We start from the raw sequence: 26,902 nt of genomic DNA on the forward strand, positions 1-26,902 counted from the left end.
TCAGGAAGAAACACAGAATATTCTTTTAACCCAAGCCCAACCTAGTCAGTTCACACTGAATTGCCAACACAACGTAAAGGTCACTTTTCCAGGCTCTATGTCACTCCTACTGGCTTACCCTTACTTTTAGGAGAAAAACAAATCTTACCAGGATTCACAATGACCAGGGAGAAGGGTTTGTTTCTTTCCTAGTTTTTTTTGTTGTTGTTGTTGGTTTTTTGTTTTTGTTTTGTTCTGTTTTTCAAGACAGGGTTTCTCTTGGCTGTCCTGGATTCACTTTGTAGATCAGGCTGGCCTCGAACTCACAGTGATCCACCTGCCTCTGCCTTCCCGTGCGCCACCACGCCCGGCCTCTTTCCTAGTGTTTGCAACGAATGAGTGTCTCTCTGTCTCTGTCTTTGTCTCATTCTCTCTGTCTCTCTCATACACACTAAATAAATAAGTCCTTTTAAAAAAAGTAATCTTCCAACCTAAGGCTAATTATTTCTCCTTGTGTGAACACAAACCCGTTACCTCCTTTTTAAACTGAAATAGCTACTTTCCTAAAAAGTTCAGGGTTGGATAAGATCAAGGAAAGAACATACCCAAACCAGCGCCTAAAAATGATGCTGATTTCTACAAGCTACTTGCCATCTGGTTTCTGCATTCATCATTGCCAAGAACCTGCTTTTCCCAGGCTCCTCAATTTCCACATCCAAATCACAACACTTAGGTCTTCTGTGACTGGCCATTCCTAAGTATAGGAAATTGACCACCACTCTGTCCTTTGAAAGACTCTTGGTAGGCTTTGAACTTTTTCAAACCTACTTTATTTGGGGTTCTTTAGTGCTATGCCTCCCTTCCAACCCACCTATCCTAGAAAGGAGAGAAAAGAGGTTACTGGGAACTGGAGAAGTAGACCTTTCTGGATGCAGCTACTTGGAGTGACTCCACTAATTGTCCACAGGACTCCAGCAGACTGTTAAACCAGCAATTCAGCAAAGTTGACTACAACCGCAGTAGCCAATTTTTGAGAGTATTTTTTTTTTTTTGCTGGGCGTGGTGACGTATGCCTTTAATCCCAGCACTCTGGAGGCAGAGGCAGTCAGATCACTGTGAGTTTGAGGCCAGCCTGGTCTACAAAGTGAGTCCAGGACAGCCGAGGTTACACAGAGAAACCCTGTCTCAAAAAATCAAAAAAGCATGGCCAGGTGTGGTGGGCTACACCTTTAATCCTAGCACTCTGGAGGCAGAGGCAGGTTGATCACTGTGAGTTCGAGGCCAGCCTGGTCCATAAAGCTAGTCCAGGACAGGCAAGGCTACACAGAGAAACTCTGTCTCGAAAAACCAGAAAACAAAACAAAACACAAAACAATACAAAGAGTATTTTTTTCACTGCTTCTCATAAATTCAAAAGTTGTTTTCCCAGTGCTGGAGATGGGATGTAGGCCTTCACACACACTAAGGAAGCCTTCTATGGGTGGCCATTGGACTACACCAGCCCTACATCTCCTAATTGTAAAAAAGTGCTTTAATTTTGCCAATGACAGCTGCACAGCAAAGCCTGCTCTGACCATTAACCTAGCACCTACATCTCACATTCTTCACAACACTTTTGAAAAAAATGTTTTGGGGGCCAGACATGGTGACACATGCCTTCAATCCCAGTACTCGGGAGGCAGAGGCTGGCAGATCACTGTGAGTTTGAGGTCAGCCTGATCTACAAAGTGAGTCCAAGACAGCTAAGGCTACACAGAGAGACCCTGTTTCTAAAAACCAAATAAAAGAAAATCTATTTTGTGAAGTGAGGTCAGCAAGATGGTTCAGCAGCCAAGCCTGACAACTTGAGTGGGATCCTTGGACCCATATGATAGGAGAAACTCCTGCAAGTTGCCCTTACACACACACACACACACACACACACACACACACCATAGTATCTATATACAATTACATAAAGCATAAAACATTACTCTTTAAAAATTGAGGTGCCGGGCAGTGGTGGCACATGCCTTTAATCCCAGCACATTGGAGGCAGAGGCAGGTGGATCGCTGTGAGTTCAAGGGCCAGCCTGATCTTCAAAGGGAGTCCAGGACAGTCAAAGCTACACAGAGAAACCCTGTCCCGAAAAACCAAAAAAAAAAAAATAAATAAATAAATAAAATTTGAGGTAGGGTATTGCTTGCTAATATAGCCCAGCATGGCGTCGAAACTGCCATTACAGGACTGGAGCGATGGCTCAGTGGTTAAAAGAATTTATTGATCTTGTAGAAGGCCTTGGTTTGATTCCCATCACCCACATGGTGGCTCACCAGCATCCATAACTCCACTAACAGGGGATCAGATACTTTCTTCTGCCCTCTGCAGGCACCAAGTACACTTTAAATACATGCAGACAAAATACTAATATATAAATGAAATAAATTTGGTGCACTCCTTTAATCCCAGGCAGAGGCAGGTAGCTCTCTGTGAGTTGGAGGCCAGCCTGGTCTACATAGTGAGCTTTAGGACAGCCAGAGCTACACAGTGAGATCGTCTCTTTAATAAAAGGGGCAAAGCAAAAGGTAAAATTGTAAACTTCTTGCCTCAGATAACCTTCCAAGTGCTGAATTAAGGCAGGAGCCACCATGGAGCTTTGTCACCAACCTATTTCTTATAACCAGGTCCCCTGTGTGTGTGACAGAGAGTCATATTATTTAACCCTGGTCTAGCACACAATGTATTTTCTCCTTCTATACCCTAACAACTGTGTTGCTAAGAACATCTGGAAGAAAAAAAAAAGGACAAATAAGTTGGTACCATCTACAACGAACACTGATCTGACTGACCCTGGTGGCAAACATCTGTAATTCTAGCGCTTGAGAACTGGGACAGGAGGGTCATTGAGAGTGCGAGGCCAGCCCTGACTGCTTAGTGTGTTCCAGGATAGCCAAGGACCATAAACCAAGTGCCTACCTCTCCTCAAGCCCAAAGACACTAAGCCAAAAGGAAACAGTACTTCTCCTGTATATTAAATGCACAGTAACTCTTTGATGGAGCTCCTCGCCAGCTCTAGCTCCCGCTCATCCTTGGTGACCATTAGGGAAATAGCAACAAGAAAACTAGTAAGATGGCAAGATGGCTCAGGGCCTAAAACAGTTCCTGAGCAAGCCCAACCTGAGTTCATTCTCCAGGGCCCATGTAAAGGTTGGAGAGAAACAACTCCCTCCACAAACTTGTTCTCTGACCTTCACACAGCTCTGGTATGCTTGTGCGCTCTCTCTCTCGCTCTCTCTCTCTCTCTCTCTCTCTCTCTCTCTCTCTCTCTCTCTCTCTCTCTCTCTCTCTCTCACACACACACACACACACACACACACACACACCTTGCCCATTTCAGCTCAATCTGAGGTGTCAACAGTTCAAAGGGCATCTTGTTCAGTACTTTTTATACTAAGTACATGAGCATAGAGTAAAATCCTCCTTTGTTCAAAGGAAATCGAACCCTGCCTATTTTATGACTTCAAGGATATCGCTCCATACTAGCAGGTCATATACTTTCTTCTTTTTTCCCCCGTTTTTCTTTTTGCCTTTTCAAGACAGGTCTCTCTGTGTTACGCTTGGCTGTCCTGGACTCCCTTTCCAGGGCAGGATGGCCTTGAACTCACAGGGATCCACCTGCCTCTGCCCCGCCCCTCCTCAGCGCTGGGATTAAAGGCGAGTGGCACCACCGCCCAGCTTATACTTTCCTTATTAACGACTATATAGTTTTCCACTGACTATACAGAGAAGCTTCCTCCCACAGCAGAGGGAAACGCAGAGATCCACAGGCAGACATTACACATATACATGACATGAAGCGCCCTTCAACACAAGTTATGGCAGCAAGTCCAGAAGGTTCGATCCAATAACTACGTAAATAATGGCTAAAGAAAATTGAGGACCAGATCCCCTTGTGACGCACAGTTGGAATAAGCAGTCGAAGCCTAGGAAGTTTTCTTCTTCTTGGCAGATGGTGCCTCCCAGCTGCCTTTTGTTTAAAGAACTCGGTGTGCTGGGCACTCTGTTGGCCCTACGCAGAGTCAAAGGAAGTGCTATCTTGATCCACAAGGTGGGTGTACTTGGTGCGGCCACAATGTCCAACCTTCTTGACCTGCGTGACCTTTGGAAGCACGGGTTTTGTTCAAATGGTCCTCCAGAGTAGGTGCACTACAAATCCCTCCGGTGCACGCCTTCACCCTCATCCATGAAGAAGGCACCAGTGATGATAGTTTAGTGAGAAATTGTACTTGCCTTTAACAGCCTTGTTGGTAATGACTTTGCCTTTTGCCCGAAGTTCGGCCTTCCTTTCTTCCTCACTCAGGTTTCGTATGTGGTCCACTTTGGCTTTCGCCTTTGCGAGAGTTTCTCCATCTTCTCTGTCCCTCTTGACTCTTTTGAGCTCTCGGACTGTCCATGCCTCCAAGTCCTCCTTGTTGTTTTTGTCGTTGATATTGAGTGAGTCCAGGGCGGCGAGGGACCTCTTGTTCTCTTTAGCTCTTTCTGGGGCTCTTCTTCTACAATCTTTAGTGTGCACCTGCGCCGCTCCCCAGCCATGTGCTTTGCTAGCTGCTCCAGCGCCTTCTGTTTCAATGTGTTTGTCATTCTGGACCTGTCATTCTGTCCTCCTTCCGAATGAAGACAGGCGTCAGTCGAGGCTCCATTACATCTTCACTGTCCGTCTCCTCCTCATCTTCTGACTGGGACTCTGACTCCTCCGCAGAGCAGCCTCCATCTATCATTTCCATGAATTCTTCTGTCTCTTCATTTCTCCTCCCGCACATCATGCCACGGCGCCGCTCTATTTCCTTGTCCTTAATTTCTTCCTCTTCACTGCTATCTTCTAGTTTTGTTTTGTTTGTTTGAGACAGGGTTTCTCTGTGTAGCCTTGGCTGTCCTGGACTTGCTTTGTAGACCAGGCTGGCCTCAAACTCACAGCGATCCGCCTGCCTCTGCCTCCCAAGTGCTGGGATTAAAGGTGTGCGCCACCACCACTGCCTGGCTGGATACTTGATTTTTGACAAAGGAGCGAAAACCATATACAATGGCAGAAAAAAAAAATACAGCATCTTCAACAAATGGTGCTGGTCTAACTGGATGTCTACATGTAGAAAAGTGCTAATAGATACCTATTTTATCATCCCACACAAAACTCAAGTCCAAGTGGATCAAGACCTCAACATAAAACCAGACACACTAAATCTGTTAGAAGAGAAGGTAGGGAATGGCCTTGAACTCATTGGCACAGGAGACACCTTCCTGAACAGAGTATCAACAGCTCAGGCTCTAAGATCAACAACTAATAAATGGAACCCCATGAGCGGCTGGAGAGATGGCTCAGAGGTTAGGAGCGAGCACTGGCTTTTCTTCCAAAGGTCCTGAGTTCAATTCTCAGCAACCACATGGTGGCTTACAACCATCTATAATGAAATCTGGTGCCCTCTTCTGGTGGGCAGGTGTACATGCAGGCAGAACATTGTAAGTATAATAAATAAATCTTTAAAAAATAAAAATAAAAATAAAACAAATAAAAACTTCCCAGTGGCCCCCACCAGGCGCGGTAGCATATGCCTTTAATCCCAGTACACGGGAGACAGAGGCAGGCAGATCGCTGTGAGTTCGAGGCCAACCTGGTCTACAAAGCGAGCCCAGGACAGGCAAAATTACACAGAGAAACCCTGTCTCGAAAAACAAAAACAAAAAACAAAAACAAACAAACAAAAAAAGGGACCCCATGAAACTGAGAAGCTTCTGTAAGGTAGAGGACACTGTCAATAGAACAAAACAATACTTTACAGATTGGGAAAAGATCTTCACCAACCCTACAGCAAACAAAGGGTTAATATCCTAATTATATAAAGAACTCAAAACATTAAACACCAACAAACAAAATAACCCAATCAAAAAATGGGGCACTTAATCCCAGCACTCGGGAGGCAGAGGCAGGGGGATCGCTGTGAGTTTGAGGCCAGCCTGGTCTACAAAGTGAGTTCCAGGACAGCCAAGGCTACACAGAGAAATCCTGTCTCAAAAAACAAAACAAAAAACAAAAAACAAAAAACAAAACAAAACAAAAAAAGAGCAGATACAGTAAAGACTGAGGAAATGCCCAATCAATGACTGGCCTAACCAGAGACCCACCCCATGGGAGAGCGCCAACCCCCGACACTATTAATGGTACTCTGCTCTGCTTGCAGACAGGAGCCTAGCAGAGTTCGTCTTTGAGAAGCTCCACCTAGCAGCAATTCAAAACACGCTGAGACTCACAGCCAAAGTTTGGGCAATGCATAGAGTCTTGTGGAAAATTGGTGGTGGTGGTGGTGGTGGTGGTGGTGGGGCAGGCAGAGAAAAATGTCTTGGAGACAGGAACTTCACAAGGGGACCAACAGAGCCAAGTAACCAGGGCCCAGAGGGGCCTTCTGAGACTGAACCACCAACCAAGGACCTTGCATACACTGGACGAAGGCCCCTTAGACAAATGTAGCACATGGGCAGCTCAGGCTTCATGTAGGTCCTCTAGTGAGTCGAGCGGGGGCTGTCTCTGACATGGACTCTGTTGTTTGGTTTTGGATCACTTCCCCCTGGCAGGACTGCCTTGCCAGGTCACAGGGGAAGATGACAGGCTCAGTCTTGATGCAACGTGATGGGCTGAGGTGGATGGGAAGTGGGGCTGTCTTTTTCTGAGGAGCAGGGGAGGGTGGGAGGGTGCGACTGGGAGGTGAGGAGGGATGGGACCAGCAGGGTGCAAGGTGAATAAAAAAAAATTACATTCTAGATTCCCCAGATCAAGAGCAGGCCACATCAGCCAGAAGAACTAAGAGCCAAGAGCCTAGAACCTAGCCAAATCATCATCAGGGAGGCTTCATCCAACAACTAATGGGAGTAGATGCCAAACATTACACAGAGGTTGAAGAACACCAAGGAAGACGGGGAGGAAGGATTGTGGGAATCAGAGGGGTTGAGGACACTACAAGAGCATGCATAATGCACAGAATCAACTAAGTAGGGCTCATAGGACTCACAGAGACTGAAGTGACAATCACAGAGGAGGAGCCTCTGCATGTGCCTGCGCTAGGCCCTCTGCATATATGTTATGGTTGTGTAGCTTGGTGTTCTTGTGGGAGTGGGGAGGGTCTCTGACTCTTACACCTGTTCCTAGGACCATTTTACTCCTACCGGACTGCCTCATCCAGCCTTGATATGAGGATTTGTACCTAGTCTTGTTATAACTTGCTATGCTGGGTTCTGCTAACACACTTGGGATACCTGCTCTTTAATGAAAGGAAATGGAGGAAGAGGGGAAAATAAAAACTTACTTTCTAGGAATTCAATTAATAACTAGTACCCATTAGTAGTTTAGGCATTGGTAAGTAATTGGTCATTGATAGCAAATGGTGGCAATCAACCACAGCCTTTCCCTTTCCTTTCTTGCTATGTGACCATAGCCAAATCCTTTAATGGTCATTGTGCTGTTTTGTTTTCATTGTAAATTTGACATAACCTGCAGTCACCTTCTTAAGAAGAAATAGCCCTGAGGGCATGACTTTGGGGGATATCATGATCATGAATCTATGTAGGAAGACCCAGCCCATTATGGGTATCATCATTCCCTAGACAAAGAGTCCTTAGTACATAAGACAACAGGAAACTAGATGAGAACCAATAGGCAGCAAAGATACATTCCTTTCTCTCTGCTCTTGACTGTAAATGGGATGTGGCTGGCTGGATGTGGTTCTTGCCTTGACTTCACTTCAGTGATGTACTGTAATATGGAATTGTAAGCCAAATAAACTCTTTTCCTATGTTAAAAAAATTCTAGAAACCCTTGCCAGTCTTCCTTTTTCATCCCAAGTGCCAACTGGTAATTTAGTCCTGTTGATCACACCCCTTGCCGTCCCACTTATCCCCCATTCCAATGGCATCACTATACTTTAGGTTCCATGCCCCTTAGCTTGAATTACATTTGCTTACCCCTCCAAACCACTCTTCACACTGTTGTCAAAATTTTTTAAGTTTTATTATAAAAATAACATGTACTATAAAATTCAAATGATACAGAAATAAAAGCAGAATACCTACCTACTGGTACATATAAACCACCTCCTCTCCACTCCCATGCCCCAGAGGTTATCACTGTGAACAATTTTACGTTATTCTTTCACATCTTTTCCTTTGCACATACAAACATGTCATATACACCTGATTTTTTTACTCTTAGCACAAATGTGATCATACATGTCATTATTTGACTCAATTTCTGTCTTCAATCAAGATTCAGAAAATTTCTGAAACAAAACTTCATTTCTTTAAATATAAAATTACTTAATTCACTGGTATCCAATGCAAATCTCTCTCTCTCTCTCTTGCTCCCTCTTTTTTTTTTTTTTTTTGGTTTGGTTTTGGTTTTTGGATACAGGGCTTCTCTGTGTAGCCTTGGCTGTCCTGGACTCACTTTGTAGACCAGGCTGGCCTTGAACCCACAGTGATTTACTGCCTCTGCCTCCCAAGTGCTGGGATTAAAAGTGTGTACCACCACCGCCTGGCACTTTTTTTTTTTAAGTGTTTTTTAGACACATTTTCTCAGTTTAACAGCCCTGTCCTGGAACTCACTTTGTAGACCAGGCTGGCCTTGAACTCAGAGATTCACCTGCCTCTGCCTCTCGAGTGCTGGGACTAAAGGCGTGCACCACCATGCCTGGCTCAAGTGCAAAGCTCTTGAAGGTATGCTTCCTGTCCGTCTTTCAGTGTCATGTCTAGTCACTCCAGCATCCTTTCTGAAACAAGGCAGGTACAAACAAACAAGGAACATGTTCTGTCATATCTGGACTGCGACCGTTCCCCTTCATGGTAACATGCTGCCTGGACTTGTGAGCTGGTACACTCCTATCAGTAACTTCTCATCAACTTCCAGGTGGAAGACTTCCCTGCTTTTCCACACATGATCTCGTCTCAATTTTTTCCTTATACTTTACAGCTAGCTTAATTGTACTCGTCTAAGAGTTCTATGATTTATCAACATGGTTTGAATTCCACCCTCCCTGCCCCAACTTGATGGTGCGCTCTTATTTAACATTTGCACTTCAGGGATCTGACAGAGAGCTTGGCATGGAATAGATACACAGTAACATATCTGTTGGGATTTCATGATTTTAAGAACATTAACTGAGCGGCTATTTTGCATGGAACCATATCCTAAGCATCAAAAAAAACAAAAAAGACAGTCTTTGCCCAAAGGAACTTACCATTCTCCTATAATTTTTCCTAGGGTGGGGGAGAGCACATTCACATGGCCACCCATCATTTTGGATACACAGGCTGTTTCAGAGATTTACAGCCACGCCCCTGTAAGCCATTTAGGAACGAGGTATTGTATATCCAAGTGAGTAATACACGAATAAACCATTTGTCCAATAGGTTTGTATCTTAAGTGCGCTACAGAGCCAGCCCATCAGTACCGAATTCTCTATTCTAGCAGAGGAGTTTTCATCTATTCCAGTCTGCAAGTTAGAGAGGGAAATGGTGCCATGCCTATACACCAGAAATAATAAATGGCACTAAAGGAGTGTAGTGGGGAGGGGTGAGTCTGCTCTCTCTTCTTAATAGTGGCTAGGGGAAAGAACTTGCTACTCCAGGATCTGGAGAGGTGATTATTATTTTACTCATTACTAAAGCTAAGGTATTAATCTGGTAATATCATTATTAGTCACTATACACAAACAAACAAGCTGGGGAAAAGGTAGTAATCAACCTAGGCTGACTAAAGAGGCTTAGTTAGGAAGCCTCATTCATCAGAGTCCAAGTCACTGTCTCCAGCAATGGAGTGGAAATCCTCACTGTCCTCCTCATCCTCTGACAGGTGGACCTGGCTTAGTACGCTGGGCCCAGAGCGCTGCTCTTCCTCATCTTCTTCCTCCTCTGATACCTCATACCCACCGATGCTGCTGAAGCTTGTGTCCTGGGTGTTCGACTTGGGATCAGGCTCCTCATAGCTCCCATAACTGAGAAGAGAAAACAACATCTCTCAAGCTTGGGCACCATCCCCTAGCTGAGCATTTGCATGCTTTGTACTGTCAAGGGATCAGGCCATCTCACCTCCCCTGGACACTAAAATAATGGGCTCTCGAGGGTTTCATGTGCCCCTAAGAAGAAATGATACATTCAAAAACATCAACTTGCTGGGCTTGGTGGCACATGCCTGTAATCTCAGCGCTTGGGAGGCAGAGGCAGGCAGATCACTAAGAATTCGAGGCCAACCTGGTCTACAAAGTGAGTCCAGGACAGTTAAGGCTACACAGAGAAACCAAAACCAAAAAAATAACCAAACCAAAAACAAACACCCAACAACAACCAAAAGCATCAGCTTGTTGACTTTATATACGTGAGAACCTGAAATAAACTTCCACACTGACCACAACTCACTACTGGCTACCATGACCACAGATTCTATCAAGCCCCAAAGTTTTATACTTAAACATTTTATATTTAAAAATAAAATGCTTGCCAGGAGTAGTGGCACATGCCTTTAATCTCAGCCCTCGGGAGGCAGAGGCAGGTAGATCTCCAAGTTTGAGGCTAGCCTGGTCCACATAGTGAATTCAAAGATAGCCAGCATTTCATATGGAAACCTGTCTTGAAATAAACAAAAAATTATAAAAAGATTTTAAAAATAAAAATAAGGCTGGGCGTGGTGGTGCATGCCTTTAGGGCATGGTGGCACACACCTTTAATCCCAGCACTTGGGAGGCAGAGGCAGGCGGATCACTGGTCTACAAAGTAAGTCTAGGACAGCGAGGGCTATACAGAGAAACCCTGTCTTGGGAAAAAAAAACACAAACAAAAAATATGCTTATTCTTCAGAAATTTGCTTTTTTCAATAATGACTACAATAAACATCCTTCTGTGTCAATACAGTCTACAGCATAATCCCCTGGGTGGTTTTCTGAGACAGTCTTACTACTTAGTTCAGTCTAGCCTGAACTTTGTGATTCTTCTGTCTCATCCTAAGTGCAAGGATTACAGTGTATCAGACTTAACAGCTGCATGGTATTCTGGTATATATATGGCTATAACATGATTTACTTAAGGGTCTCTCAATAGTAGGTTAGCTGTTTCTGATTTATTTCACCATTAGAAACAATGGCCTGTGATAAAATCTTTGTACATTTTCTGTTTGTTTGTTTGCTTGTTTGAGATAGGATCTCACTATGTACCTCTGGCTGTCCTGGAACTGGCTTTGTAGACCAGGCTGTCCCAGATCTCATAGTGACTGGCCTCATACTGTGCTGGGATAAAGGGTGTACACCATCACATCCAGCTATACAAACATCTTAATAAAAGTGTTCACATAGGATAATTTCCTAAATGTGGTATTTTAGATCCAAAGGGGGTACATATTTAATTTTTTATTTATACTGAAAAAATTGTTATATTTCTCTCCCACTCACCCTATTTACATATTATTACCAGCCATTTGGGAATGTCCTTTTTTTTCCTCATACTCTTTTAAAAAAATGATCACCAAATTGACAGGTAAGAAGCTATAAAATATAGTCTTGGCCATTTGAATTTGTGATTTTCTTAGTTCACATCTTTTATTCTCTGCTCTTTAGGACACAGAACAATTGTTCTAAAACAAAAGCAGATCATACCGTTCTCTTAACGTGTCCCACAGGGGCTCACAGAGACTGAACCAACAACCAGGGAGCCTATATGGGACTGACCTGGGCCCTCTGCACATGTGTAACAGTTGTGTAGCTTGGTCTTTAAGCAGGACTCATAACAGCAGGAGCAGGGCCTATCTCTGACCCTGTTGTCTGCCTTTGGGAAGCATTTCCCTGATTTGGGCTGCCTCGTAAGCCTCAAGAGGAGAGGATGAGCTTAGAATTACTGCAACTTCATAAGCCAGGGCTGGTTGGTATCCATGGGAGACCTCCCTTTTTCTGATGGAAAACAATAGATGGGGTGAAGGAAGACTGGAGGACGAGGACGGAGGGGAAACTGTGGTCGGGATGTAAAGTAAATAATTTTTTTTTGAGACAGGGTCTCTCTCTCTGTGTAGGCTTGACTGTCCTGGACTCACTTTGTAGACCAGGCTGGCCTCAAACTCACAGCGATCCACCTGCCTCTGCTTCGAAGTGCTGGGATTAAAGGCGTGCGCCACCACCGCCCAGCTAATAAATAAAAAGTGTCTCGTGCCTCTGGGTTTTCACAACGCCATTCTGAGTCTCTGGGATACCCTATGCTTCTTACCCTATAAAACTACCATTCATATTTGACTCAGTGTCCTTCTCTAATCAGCTTCCCTCCCCACCCTCCTGCATGCCCCAGAAAACCCTGTGGTTGCCTGTCATGTCTCTCATGTCACACTGCTACATAATCCCTGATAAGCAGGACTCCTTAAAGGAAGGAATCTCATGGCTTGTGTTGTCACTCATGATAAATACATGCCAGATAAATAAATAAAAGACTTTATCTACTTGCTGGCAAGATGGATTGTTTGTGCAACATAAATCCAACATATTTGAAGGCAAAATCACTTTCCCATCCTTTGTTTTTCTTCTTTCCTCAATAAAATCTCCTTATTTATCAGGCTTAATTCCCAAATTCAAACTCAATACTGCTGTTATCTGTTCCATATGCCATAAAAGTTATCTAACATAAAAAGCTGATGTTCCTTTCTCTTCCTTTGGTTGTGTAGCCCTTGCTTTGAACTCACCCTGTAGCTGAGGATTATCTTAAATCCCTATCTTCCTACGGCTAGCTTGCAAGTGTGCACAGGTGAGCAACACCACACCCAGATAGTTTTGTTTGTTTTTAGATAGCACTTTAATACTTAGCCCATGTTTAGGGTTTTCTTTTTTCTTCCTTTTTCCTTGGAGGAGGAGGACACAGGGTTTTACTGGCTTGGACTTCACATTATACACCTGGCTGGCCTTGAATTCAGAGACCCACCTGCCTCTTCTTAGGCATGCACCACCACATCTGGCTAGCGTTGAATTTAGGGTCCTCCTATTTCATACCTTAAGTACTGAGATTATAGAAATGTGCCAGCAACTTCCTTTTCCTCAAAGTACAGACTCCTAACAGAACAAAATCCAAATACCTTGGCATGCCACTTATGGTCCTCCATATTTATATCTCTTACTATTTCAAAAATCTTTTTAAAAAATATTTACTTATTTATTGTTACATATACAGTGCTCTGCTTGCATGTACACCTGCAGGCCAGAAGAGGGCAATCAGATCCCAGTATAGATGGCTGTGAGCCACCATGTGGTTTCTGGGAAACTGAACTCAGGACCTCTGGAAGAACAAGTCAGGGCTCTTAACCTCTGAGCCATCTCTCCAGACCTATTTCAAAAGTCTTAATTCCCCACCCACCTCCCTTTTCTCTTGAACACACTTTATGTTATATTTCTATGCCTCTGACATATTATTTCATCTGTAAAGATCCATCCCTCTTGCTGTCATTGCATATGCTTAGCAGACTCCTATCCATCCTTTAAGCATAAGTTAAATGCTTCTACATGAAATTTACCCTGATTACTTCAAAGCACAGTAAGTCACTCCCTAGGAATACCTCGGCACTTTATACTTACTTGTGCTTAGGTACTTAGGACATCATACCTATAATGATTTGTGTCAATCTCTTCCACTACAAGTGATCCTCAAGGGCAGGTTATATTTTCTTCCTATGTGTATTCCCAGAGCCTGCCCAAGCAGAGGTGCTCAGGAAATGTTTGACAAATGAAAGCTTTCTTATGCTAGGCCCTTTGTCACCACAGCTGGGAAATGATGCACGGCCCCGTAGTATATTGCTGTCTATTACCTCATGTTGCTATCCTCCAAACCGTGGGACACCTCGCCACCATCGCCCTCATAGGACATCATGCTTTCTTCGTTTTCCATGTCCATTCTTGTATTCTCCTGAAGCACACGGGGCTGTTTGGGTCTTATACTGCCGGATCCCACATCAGAGTCGCTTCCACTTTCACTGAGCTGAAGACCTGTAAAAATAGATTGTGGTTCATTAAGAGATCAGCTTGATGGACTAAGGGTATGGCTCAGTGCTACAGTGTTTGCTTAGCATGCACAAGATAGTTATGTTTATTTTTTTTATCAAAGATTTATTTATATTTATACAGTACTCTGCCCACACGTGTGCCTGTCCACCACAAGAAGAAGACAGCAGATCTCATTATAGATGGTTGTGAGCCACCATGTGGTTGCTGGGAATTGAACTCAGGACCTTTGGAAGAGCAGATGGTGCTCTTAACCTCTGAGCCATCTCTCTAGCCCCCTAGATAGTTATGTTTAAAACAACAAAGACAAAACAAGAGCTAGCGAACAGAAAAGGAAATTCTTGTCAGAATTAGCATCTTTATCTAGTATTTTAAAATTAGTCTATATGGCCTTCGAGTATATGGTCCTCACCTCTCAAGCATGCATCTCTTTTAACTACCAAAGGTCAATAGTGGCAAAATACATAGTTTAGAACCACTAACTTGTTTCCTCTATTTTAGTCTAATCTATCTGTTTTCTATCATCTCCAATATTTTACTTTCTTTTTTTTGTTTGTTTGTTTTCAAAACAGGGTCTCTCTATGTAGCCTTGGTTGACCTGGACTCACTTTGTATACCAGGCTGGCCTCGAACTCCACCTGCCTCTGGGATTACAAGTGTGCACCGCTGCACCAGGCTCATCTCCAATACTTTTACCTTACCATTTCTATTATTTTGCTTACTTTTCCTTTCCTATTCCCAAATACAACCCTTCAAAGCTGCTACTTGGGCACTGACTTTTCTACTGTTACCTTTGTGCCTCCTGTGTCTGTTAATCTTCACTCCTCTGAGCGTGGGTTCAGTATTCTCAGGTCCACTAAATAGGACTCCAATAAAAGAGATAGCTTTTTTATACAAGCATATAGTAAGAAGCAAAGACTTTCCTATTCAGACCTGAGGTACAACAGAAACAGAAGCAAAGGAGCAAGACTCACCAGAGAACGGGTTATCTCCTTCTTCATCACTCCCAGCATCTTCCTCATCATCCTCTCCTTCAGACATAAGTAAATCCTCATACAGGACACTGGCTTGGGGCTGCTGTACAGTTCCTTCCTCTTCATCTGCAAGATCACCTTCTCTGTCTTCACCTTCCTAAAGGAGTCCAGGCGGCAGTCCGATCAATGACTAAAATCCCAGCACACCTTCTTTCCCCCGCACAACCCATTTGCTGCCTCACAAGAACTTAAATAATTGTAGTGGATGGATTTGTCTAGCTTGTTTCAAGAATCCTAAGGCTGACTATGGAGAGACTCTAAGATGTCACCTTGGGCTTTGGCCTGCCCTGCATGACTGGGGCTCCTCCTATCATATAAATATAGAATGTAACCATAAGCTTTCTGGGGCTGGAGTCTTAGGTTTCCCATCCTCCTTCCCCTCATACCCTTCAATATCTACACCAGAGTCTTTCTCGCCCAGCCTACCTCGGCCCTGGCGAATCTGAGTAAGGAACACAAGTAGCACACCATTGAAGGATGTGCCTGTAGGAGTTAAGCAATGGTTCTTTATCTAGGACAGATGTTCTTCCCTGATGACCCAGCCAACCCCATCGCTAGTGGAGGCTGTTTACACAGCTCAAGGCATGTGTATTTTCCCCAGTCATTCTTTGGAAATAACAGACAGGGCAAGAAAAACCAAAGAACAAGGAAGGTTTTGGTCCACTCTTAACTGTCATCAGAAGGGATGTTTCCTTTCTAACCCAAATTTTTGAGATAAAAAAATCCTTCTGGGTTTTGTACTCTCTTATGGAACTTTGAGAATGGGTACAGTTTTAGATGAGAATTATTTTTTGATACCTCTGGCAAAGGCCAGTATACATAGTTAGAGCTGGGCGTGGTGCCTCATGCCTTTAATCCCATAGAGACCCTGTCTCAAAACACCAGAAAAAAAATACACACACACACACACACACACACACACACACACACACACACACACACACTTTAATTTGATTTATAACTTTTTTTCCCCTGAGACAAAGTCTCTCTGTATTAGCCCTGGCTGTCCTGGACACTTTGTAGACCAGCCTGGCCTCAAATTCACAGTGATCCTCCTGCCTCTGCCTCCCTGAGTGCTGGGATTAAAGGTGTGTTCCAACACCCCAGCACCAGTTTATAAGTTTTAAGAGACACAAAACAGTACACCAATTGTTGTGAACTGAACTCTGTCTCTGAATGCAGCTGTTCTTCCTATTAGGCTGCTCTGATGCCGCAAATATTTTCCCTGAAGGTTTGCTGTGCTTAAATTACATTTCAAAGCCTTGTTTTCAGGGCCAAAGGATCCAGCCATCCTTCATGGTGCATGGTATCAGTCCAGCCCTCCACAATCACCCACCAGGCAGACCACCAATCTCACGAGAAATAACATCCTACCTGTGCTAGCTGCTTTTCTGAAGTAGCACCGGGAATATCCAAGACAGACATATTGCTCTCATCTTGATATACAGAAGCATCTCGAGAAACACCGAGGGATGTGCTGTTATACAAATCAGGAGGCTGTGGCATAAAACATACAACTAAGTGTCTACCAAGAAAACAGCTAGAAGAAATACAAAGAATTCTCCTTTACAACATTTACTGAAGAAAAAGGACATGCAGGACAACCTAGAGGAAACACAGCCTGGACCAACTTTGTAGCCACATTTTTAGAATCCCATGATTAACAGCCACTCTGGCAGACTGGCATCTAGAGTATATGTTCAAAAACTAAAGCAGAATTGCATAAAGCTTAGGGACAGGTTTGTGTATTAATAATAGCCTCTCTGCTCAGTAGCCTACTTTCTTCTTCTAAGCCTTGCCTTGATGTTTTAGGTTCAGGGACTCACATTAGTTAATAGTTTCAATGACTTAGAGACATGTAAGGAAATTGGATAAAGGAATTTAAATTTCAACAAGAGCATGGAATGGTTTGATAGTTCATGAAATTGTGGACAATGCCTCACAACGGTATGGGGTGTCTGTCTGTCTGTCTGTCTCTCTCTTTCTCACACACACACATGGCTTTGGAGTAAACAGACCTGGGATTGAGTCTTGGCTCTACCATAATTAAGCCCCTTTTCTCTCCCCCGCCTCTTCCTCAACTGTAAAATATCTACCTCACATGGTTGTAGTTAGAATTAAGAGCTACGTGTACTCATATTCAATAAATGGTAGCTTCCCTCTTATCATCCCTGAAAAGAGCAGAGATTTAGCAAATGGATTCCAGTCAATAATAAGAGGGACTAGATAAAATATTCATAAAGTGAATAAGAAAAAATATCAATTTTACTTTTTGGGTTTTTGGTTTTATTTTGTTTTGCTTTTTTGAGATAGGGTCTCTCTATGTTAGCCTTGGCTGTCCTGGACTCGATTTGTAGACTAGGCTGTCCTTGAACTCAAGCAATCCACCTGCCTCTGCCTCCTGAGTGCTGGGATTAAAGGCGGGTACCACCATGCCCAGCACTCAATTTCACTTTTTAAAGTATATTTACAGACATAAACACACACACCACAGATATGAAAAACCTCAAAATAGTCACTGGTGGATGTTATAAAAGATGGAATTGATAAACACACCTCTTATTTTTATCTTCCAATTTTCTTTTTAAAAAGATTTTATAGCCGGGGGCAGTGGCACAGGCCTGTAATCCCAGCAGTCAGGAGGCAGAGGCAGAGGGTCTCTGTGAGTTCAAGGCCAGCCTGGTCTACAGAGGGAGTTCCAGGACAGCTGAGGGTACACAGAGAAACCCTGCCTTGAAAAAACAACAACAAAAAAATTATGTATATATGTGAATGTCTGAGTGTGGGTTTGTGCGAGTGCAGTATCTGTAGGAGACAGAAGGAGGTGTCAGAATCTCCAGATGTGAAGTTAAAACAGCAAGCCATGGATGTGAGTGCTGGCAGCCAAAGTGAGGTCTTCTGCGAGATTAGCAAGCACTCTTAACTGGCTGAGCCATCTCTCTAGCCCCATCTTCTAATATTTCCTAATCATAGCATTACTTTCAATGAATATAAAACTTGCTTATATTGGAACTCTAGATGAGAGAAGCATGGGAGAATAGCAAAGTGGAAGGATCCAGAGGGTCCTAGAAACCTACAAGTAGAACATTATGATAGGCAGATTTGGGCCCAGGGGTCCTGCTCAAACTATGGCACCAGCCAAGAACAATACAGCCCATAAACTTCAAACCCCTACCCAGATCTAGCCAATGGTCAGAACATTCTCCACAGTTGAGTGGAGAGTGAGGTCTGACTTTCACACGTACTCTGGTGCCTCATATTTGACCATGTCCCCTGGAGGGGGAGACCTGGGGGCACTCAGAGGAAGGATCGCAGGCTACCAAGAAGAGACTTGATACCCTATGAGCATATACAGGGGGAGGAGGTCCTCCTCAGTCACAGTCATAGGGGAGGGGAGTAAGGGGAAAATGGGAGGGAGAAAAGAATGGGAGGATACAAGGGATGGGATAACCATTGAGATGTAAGAAGAATAAATTAATAATAATAATAAAAAAAACTTGCTTATAAGCAAAGAGTAGTGGTACAAGCCTATAGACCTATCACCAGAAAAGTTCAAAAAGTTCAATCAGGAAGATGACAAACTTGAGGCCAGTCTGGACCACACAGCCAGACTCTGTCTCAAACAAACAAATGTACACTCACACATGTGTTGCTCTGTAAACAGGCAAGCAAACAAGATTAATTGAGAAGATTTGAGTTTCCAAAACAGAGGCGGCAAAACAGATTCCATAACATTAGCACACAGATAAACTTTCTACAAATGTTAAAATGTAGTATGAAAATAGAGGATTATGGAAAATTGTAAAATAAATAATTTCAAAGTATTGATCTTACTGGGTGGTGGTGGCGCACGCCTTTAATCCCAGCACTCAGGAGGCAGAGGCAGGTGGATCTCTGTGAGTTCGAGGCCAGCCTGGTCTACAAAGCAAGTCCAGGACAGAGACACAGGACACAGAGAAACCCTATCTCGAAAAAAAAACGAAAACAAAAAACAAAGTATTGAGCTCACTGCAAGCTCAGTAGAAATATACAGATGCAAATACATTATTGACTGCCACCATTTGGAAGTTGGAAATAACATTATTACTGCTGTGCTTCTTCTGTATAATCAAAACTGTATTACGTAGCCAGGTGCAGCGGCACATGCCTGTAATCCTAGCACTTGGGGAGGTAGAGGCCAGCCTGGTCTACAAAGTGAGTCCAGGACAGCCAAGGCCCCACAAAGAAAGCTTGTCTCAAAACAAACAAACAAACAAACAAACAAAAAAAAAAACCTGTATTATGACAGATTAATTTCATATAGATACTTTCTAGCAATGTTTTGATTTTACCTAGCAAGGGTAGTCACACATTGGGAATCTACCTTGTGGAAACTGTGCCTATTAGCAAGCAAGGCCTTCCTGGGCAACATCACTCACCCAAGCCCAACTGACCCAATTTGCCCATAGAACTCTAAGAGCCTTTCCTTATTCTGGACCTTGAAGAAGTATCTGAGGGTTCTCTTTACCTGGCCCCTCTGTAACCTATGTTTTGGGATGAAAGAGACAGTCAAAGATAGATAAAGTGTATGAATAAGACACAGAGACAGCAAAAATCCAACAGAGAGCATGTATGTGGCATTTAAGTTCAGACTGAAACTTGGGTAGAATGAAAAATAATACCTTAAGAATTAGAAGAATTGTGCATTCAAGTATTCAGTTAAATTTGAAAGAGCGGGGCTGGAGAGATAGCTCAGAGAGGTTAAGAGCACTCTCTGCTCTTCCAGAGGTCCTGAGTTCAAGTTACGACAACCACATGGTGGTTGTTCCACAAGGTACTTTCTGGTAAGTTAAAGCTTGGGTATTAGCCATCATTCTCCAGAAGACTCTAACCAAGTGGCATGTGCTTTTCTCAGGTCTTGGATAGTCATAAACCCAGTCCATTGGTGAGTCAAAGCTTTGTCCCTCCTGAGCATAGCTGCTTTAGTATACTTAGTGAGCTTCCTCTGGAGAGTGCAGTGTGGACAGTGCTGCTTCATTCTTTTCAGCTCACTGGAATGTGATCTAGTCCCCTCTTCTGGCATGCTGGCTGGTGTTTATGTAGATAGAGCACTTATACATAAAATAAACAAATCTTTAAAAATATTTGAAAGAGCCTCTGGGAACTTTACAAAAAAAAATCCTTCACACAAAGAAGAAAACAAATACCTACTGGATGCCTACTATGTACCATACAAATTAACTCCTTTAATGTTGGAAACAACATCTTAGAGAAACGGGAGTAGAAATGTTAATTTCCCAATATCACAAAACTAGACAGTAGCAGAGCTAAGACTCACACCCATGTCTGTTTTACATCAAACCTCATATCCTTTCCATTCCAACACTGTCTCCAGTAATAGAAACCAAGGACCTGTTAATATTCCACTTAAAGTCTATTCTTCGAATATGCCAACGTTCTAAGACCATAAGATAGAGGAAATACTCAAAAAGGTTCAGCCAGACCAGAAAAAACTAAAAATGTCGTATTTACCTGCTTTCTAGTTTTCTAACATATTAACTTAAAACAGCCTTCATTCAGTAGGAAAGGGAATTACCCCTGGACATTGAGTCGTGAGAGCTATGCTGACATACTTCTAAAGTAATGGGCGGTCTAGTCTCTAGAAGGCACAAGAACAACACGCCCCCATGTGTAACTGAGCAGCCTACATTCTAGGGATGTCCTAGGACCCCAAAATTTACCAATGAGACAACTGGAGACCTAGAGGATGCCTCTGCCTATAGTAGCAGGAATCTGGTATCCTCGCACATTGACAACCACCCCGCTCATTCATCCCATAGTTGCCTCTTCTGGATTCAACAAGGCCACGAAGACCCATGGCCCTCACTCACCTTAGCCTTTGAGAAGACAAGAAAGCACACGAAAGGCATATGAAGAGGAAGGACAGAGAAGAACGGTATCTCAGTAAACATATTTGTTAACATGCTCCCAACTTCCCAAACCGTGAGAAAATTGTGGGAAATTCCTAATCCTTTGGCTTACCTGAGGTGTATAAGGTCCTGGAGTCATTGGGTCCAGGCTTTCTAATTCTGCTTCCTCCAGAGCTGCTTCTTTGGCTGTACAAATATCTTTCTCAAGTTGAGTCAAATGTTCATCATACTGAGAAGTAAATAAAATTAATGAATTCATTCAACATTTAGGTACTGGCATACAAAAACAAACAATTCAGGGCTGGAGAAATGGCTCAACAATAAAAAGCACTGGCTGCTCTTCCAGAGATTCTGAGTTCAATTCCCAGCAACCACATAGTAGCTCATAACAATCAGTAATGGGATCTGATGCTCTCTTCGGGTGTACATTAAGACAAAGCACTCCTATACATAAAGTACATGAATAAATATATCTTTCTTTAAAGAATCGGTTTTCATAGTGGTCCTATACTAATAGCAGGACATAGCTAATAACCTAAACAAAGCTGAGAAAGAAATGACGGAATGAGGGTGGAGGTGGAATACTACATTTGAAAGCAAACAGGGTAGTCAGGGAAAGCTTCAAACCCAAGGACACAGCAGAAAGTTTTCAGGGAGCCCGATCTTCTGTTACCTACCTCAGTTAGTGTCTGGTAACAAACGTTCACAATCTCCTGAGCAGTCTTAGTATACTGACTCTCAGGCCCTATGAAACAAGTAAAATGCCATCACCTTTGTAACGTCAAGAACTTTACATTTCTCCAACAACTGATTTAATACATTATTTATTAAAATAATTATTAATTTTATTTATTTATTTTTGAGACAGTGTTTCTTTGTGTAGCCCTGGCTGTCCTGGAACTAGCTATATAGATAGGCTGACCTCAAACTCAGAGATCTGCCTGCCTCTGAAGTGCTGAGATTAAAAAGTGTTTAAAAAAAAAAAAACACCACATGGCTAAATTTTACTTTTTATGTTATATAGGTGGGTGCTTTGCCCGTGTATATTTCTACACACAACATGCATGCCTGATGCCCAAAGAGGCCAGAAGAGGATGTTGAACTGAAGTCACAAACGGTTAGGGGCTGCCATGTACATGCTGCCAAAGTCAACCTGGGCCTCTGGAAGAGCACCAAGTGTTCTTAATCACTGAACAATCTCTCCACCCTCATACATTGCAATTTAAAAACAAGATTTTGTCACCCAATAGTGTATGATTATTTTATTTTTTTGATTTTTTTGAGACAGGGTTTTCTCTGTGTAGCCTTGGCTGTCCTGAACTCGCTTTGTAGACCACGCTGGCCTTGAACTCACAGTGATCCACCTGCCTTTGCCTCCCGAGTGCTGGGATTAAAGGTGTGCGCCACCACCACCCTGCTAGTATATCACTATTTAAGACTCAGAAAACTTGTGTTTAATCTTTAACTTAACCTTCTGCTTTACTTTTGTAAATGAAAATTGTCATTTGATTTTTTGATTCCTTTTATCTTTGTTTTTTGAGGCATGGTCTCACTGTGTAGCTCTGGCTGTCCTGGAACTCATTAGAGACCAGGCTGGCCTCAAACTCACAAGAGATCTGCCTCCCCCTGTGCTGGGATTAAAAGTGTGTGCCACATGTGTTGGCACATGTCTTTAATTGCAAAACTCTAGAGGTAAAGGCAGGTGGATCTCTGTAAATTCAAGGTCAGTTTGGCTTACATAGTTCCAGGCCAGCCAGGGCTACATAGTGAGACTTTGTCATAATGACAAACAAATGAAATGAATGAATGAGTAAATAAATAAATATTTAAGATAAATAGCCTCTAGACAATGTTCAAATTACAGGCCTGTACCACCATGCCCAGTTGATGTTTTCCTGGTGATTGAACACAGAGCTTTATGCATACTAAGCAAACACTCTATGAACTAAGATAGATCTCCAGTTCCTATATGCATTTTTTTGTTGTTATTTTTCGAGACAAGGTTTCTCTGTGTAGCCTTGGCTGTCCTGGACTCGTTCTGTAGACCAGGCTGGCCTCAAAGTCACAGAGATCCACCTGCCTCTGCCTCCTGAGTGCTGGGATTGCAGGCGTGTGGCAATGCACTTGGCTTCCTATATGCATTTTTTGGTAAGTTACATCTCAATGAAAATGTAAAAACACTAATTAATATGCCACATTTATTACAAGATTTCAGGTAAGAACCCAATGGTTGATATTCTTTAAAAATTAAAAGCTAAGTTAATGACCAGGCATTGTAGCACACACCTGTAGTGCATTCCAGGCCATTCAATAAAAATTAAGATGGGCAAAAGAAAGAGTCAGCATCTTCCAGCACACCAATGACCTGGAACTGAGTTTTGTTTGTTTTGTTGAGATAGGGTTTCTCTGTGTAGCCTTGGCTGTCCTGGACTCACTTTGTAGACCAGGCTGGCCTCGAACTCACAGTCATGCGTCTGCCTCTGCCTTCCAAGTGCTGGGATTAAAGGCGTGCGCCACCACCACCCGGCTGTTTCAGAATTTTTGATCTAGTTCTAGTTGAGCAGTAGCTTGAGACTCACAATACTGATGGAAAGGAAGCTACACAGGTCCTCGGGCAAGCCAGACACGGTGGCTCATTCCTATAATTCCAGCACTTGGGAAGTTGAGGCAGGAGGATTGTTACAAGTTCCTGCCCAGCCTATACAGCGAGACTTTTTTTTTCCAAGATAGGGTTTTTCTGTGTACCCCTGGCTGTCCTGGAACTTACCACCTGGTGAGACTCCGACCTAATAAAAGTTTATTGCAGGGGCTGGAGAGATGGCTCAGTGGTTTAGAGCACCGCCTGCTCTTCTAGAGGTCCTGAGTTCAATTCCCAGAAACCAGATGGTGGCTCACAACCATCTATAATGAGATCTAATGCCCTCTTCTACAGATAAAGCGCTCATATACAATAAATAATAAATAAATAAATCTTAAAAAAAAACTTATTAGAAAAATTTTATTGCAGACCCAGAGAAATGGCTCAGTGATTAAGAGTATCTGTTCTGCAGTACATACATAATTAGCTGGATATCCCCTCTAATACCTGTAACCCCAGATCTGAGCAGAACAGAGACAGGAGGATTGCTGGGGCTTGCTGGCTTCCTGCCGAGCGAGACCAAGTTGCAGGTTTAAGAAGAGATCTTGCCTCAAAGGAATATGCAGAGAATAAGAGAAAAGGACATCCAATGCCTTCTAGTCTCTGTGCCTGCACATAGGCACATGCGCACACACACACACAATTTTAAAAGCCAGACTTTATAAGTGAACTTAAAATGATCAAGCTTTCATGTGATGATTATGTAATGATACAGACAAATCAAGGTTGCAGATAGGCTACAGGCCTCCTTAAATTAAACTAATATACCACCAGTTTCTGCATATGGCTCTTATGCCTTACAAGGATATGGGTTAGGAATTCAGTCTTCATTCTACTTCAGCTTCAACCTGTTAACACAGATCAACTTCTCAGCATGTCACTTATAATAAAAGGGCAGTTTGTTTGTTTGTTTTTCGAGACAGGGTTTCTCTGTAGCCTTGGCTGTCCTGGACTCACTTTGTAGACCAAGCTGGCCTCGAACTCACAGCGATCCACCTGCCTCTGCCTCCCGAGTGCTGGGATTAAAGGCGTGCGCCACCACGCCCGGCTAGCAATTAGTTTTATATGTTCGCAATGCTTCTCTCAGGAAATCACTTTGAAAAGATCTCTTCCCTTCCTACTTCCTTTGAGACAAACACCTCTAAAGAAATAATTACTAACAATGCCTCTAAAATATAAAATTAATTTACAAGTGGTATCTCTTGCCTGTTTTTATCACTAGCTGTTTGTAACTGCTGCTAGTTTTAGACAGCCCATGTTCAAGAGTTACAGGGTTTCCACCTATTTAATTCCATCATAATACTATAAGAAAAGCAGCACCAAACATGCTAGAGTTGGTAAACTGCTGATGAGATAAGTGGATTAAAAATACCCGGACATATTCTTACTGTTAGCTATAGCAGCAGTTCTTGAATGAATGAAGAAGTAACGAGGCAAAGAGATTCACAAACTTCCTGAACAAAATTCTGTATGTAATGTATCTTTCTCTGGGTAGAATAAAATCAGCAAAAGGTTCATATCCACCTCCATAAAGCTAAAAATACTATTGTATATCTTGAAATACATCAAGAGCTTACTAAAAGTAGATGATCAGCTGTAGGTTTTATAGCTTTGGAAAAAAAAGATAAAGAGACACAAGGGTTACAGGGCCTCCTCTGGGAACAATGAAAGTGTTAAGGGAGAATTAAAGCGAAATCTAGGAAAACACACACGAGAGAGAGAGAGAGAGAGAGAGAGAGAGAGAGAGAGAGGGAGGGAGGGAGGGAGGGAGGGAGGGAGGGAGGGAGGGAAAGAGAGAGAGAGAGAGAGAGAGAGAGAGAGAGAAAGAGGCGCGCGGAGAGAGGAGAGAGACCAGTTGACTGGTGCCACAATTACCAGGAAAGGTAAGATAAATTATCATTCTACCCAATAGATCAAGTGACCCACTAACAAAAAAGAACTGTTGGAGTATATTTCACTTTTGTATTAAATCATGACCAAAGGAATTTCAAATGCCTTACAGAAAAAAAAAACTGTATTTACTTAGAGTTTCTCAAATTAAATAATGGCAGGGCATGGTGCTATACACCTTTAATCCCAGCGCTTGGGAGACAGATTGCTGTGAGTTCGAGGCCAGCCTGGTCTACAAAGTGAGTCCAGGACAGCCAAGGCTACACAGAGAAACCCTGTCTTGAAAAACCAAAAACCAAAAAACCTAGAGAATTACATGCAATTCACACTCACACCTTCTTTTTCTTTTTCTTTTTTTCCTTCAAGGTCAGACTAGGATAAACCAGACCATGTCTCAAAAACAACAACAACAACAACAAAACCAATTTTAACTTTTACTAGTTTATGAAGCCTTCCCTAACCCTCAGGTTAAATTTGTTTTCTAATAGACTTCTTTTTGGTTTTGGTTTTGTTTTTTTCGAGACAGGGCTTCTCTGTGTAGCCCTGGCTGTCCTGGACTTGCTTTGTAGACCAGGCTGGCTTTGAACTCACACTGGTCTACTTGCCTCTGCCACGCCACCACACCCGGCTTCTAATGAACTTTCTACATCCTTCTATTATAGGCCTTGTCAAGCTACTATCAACTGAAACATGAAGTACTTGAACACGGAGACCATCCTTCCTATTAGAAGCCAGCTACACATTTCAGCCTCAGATACATGTAGGGTTAGGATGTAACTTTTCAAATCTTACAGAAATATGATGATGACTCAAAGGTCAGGAAACATCCATTTGATTGTTATTAACGCCTCATTTTCCCATGCTTTACAGAAGGGACAGATTGATTTCCATGATTAAAAGTTTAATAGTGATTCTTACAACACACACACACACACACACACACACACCAAAATATGCACCTACTTAAAAAAACAATAAACAAATAAACAAAAAACAAAGTGAGCAGATGAAATGTATCAGCACCAAACCTGACAACCTAGGTTCAGTCCTGGGAACCCACATGGTGGAACAGAGAACCCCCTCTCCAAGTTGTCCTCTAACTTCCAAAAGCAGACCTGAACAGCATCCCCACCCTTACAACAAATAGCTAAATACATAAAAGAAACTTAGTAAGTAAACTAAGTTACTTGATTTACCTATCACTGCTGTTTTTGTTTATGCCTGAAAATTTTAATAATGCAAATTAATGCTGGATACATAAGACTAATGAAAGAGGGGGAAAAAAAATACCCACCATTGTACTTAATGCTGTTGGCCAGAATCAGGTTTACATCATCTAGAAAGCTCTCTCGACTCTGGTATTTGTGCTTGGAGATATTCTATGATAAAAAACAATCAGGGACTCAGCTATATAT

The 26,902-nt window shown here is 42.7% G+C and overlaps 1 protein-coding gene and 1 pseudogene across 5 annotated transcripts in view; both read right to left on the minus strand.

The window, feature by feature from the left end:
* The window catches only part of TAF1 (TATA-box binding protein associated factor 1), an 85,645-nt gene that overhangs the window by 3,180 nt on the left and 55,563 nt on the right, over nt 1–26,902 (minus strand). For 2 of the 4 annotated variants that reach the window (XM_084790999.1, XM_084790998.1), the window contains exons 34-40: nt 26,782–26,866; nt 21,637–21,704; nt 21,072–21,188; nt 16,425–16,547; nt 14,991–15,147; nt 13,824–14,001; nt 9,929–9,993 (exon numbers count right to left, since the gene is read on the minus strand). In XM_084790999.1, coding sequence (XP_084647125.1) covers nt 9,929–9,993; nt 13,824–14,001; nt 14,991–15,147; nt 16,425–16,547; nt 21,072–21,188; nt 21,637–21,704; nt 26,782–26,866 — 793 coding nt within the window. Of the gene's footprint in view, nt 1–7,987; nt 9,994–13,823; nt 14,002–14,990; nt 15,148–16,424; nt 16,548–21,071; nt 21,189–21,636; nt 21,705–26,781; nt 26,867–26,902 lie in introns of those variants that run through there. The other 2 variants (XM_084790996.1, XM_084790997.1) reach the window with 1 other exon arrangement.
* LOC311602655 (microfibrillar-associated protein 1-like) lies at nt 7–6,053 on the minus strand (annotated as a pseudogene). Its single transcript has one exon. The product of its transcript is annotated as a microfibrillar-associated protein 1-like (transcript).

This window comes from Acomys minous (assembly GCF_964271855.1).
Source record: "Acomys minous genome assembly, chromosome: 7".
Lineage (NCBI taxonomy): Eukaryota > Metazoa > Chordata > Mammalia > Rodentia > Muridae > Acomys > Acomys minous.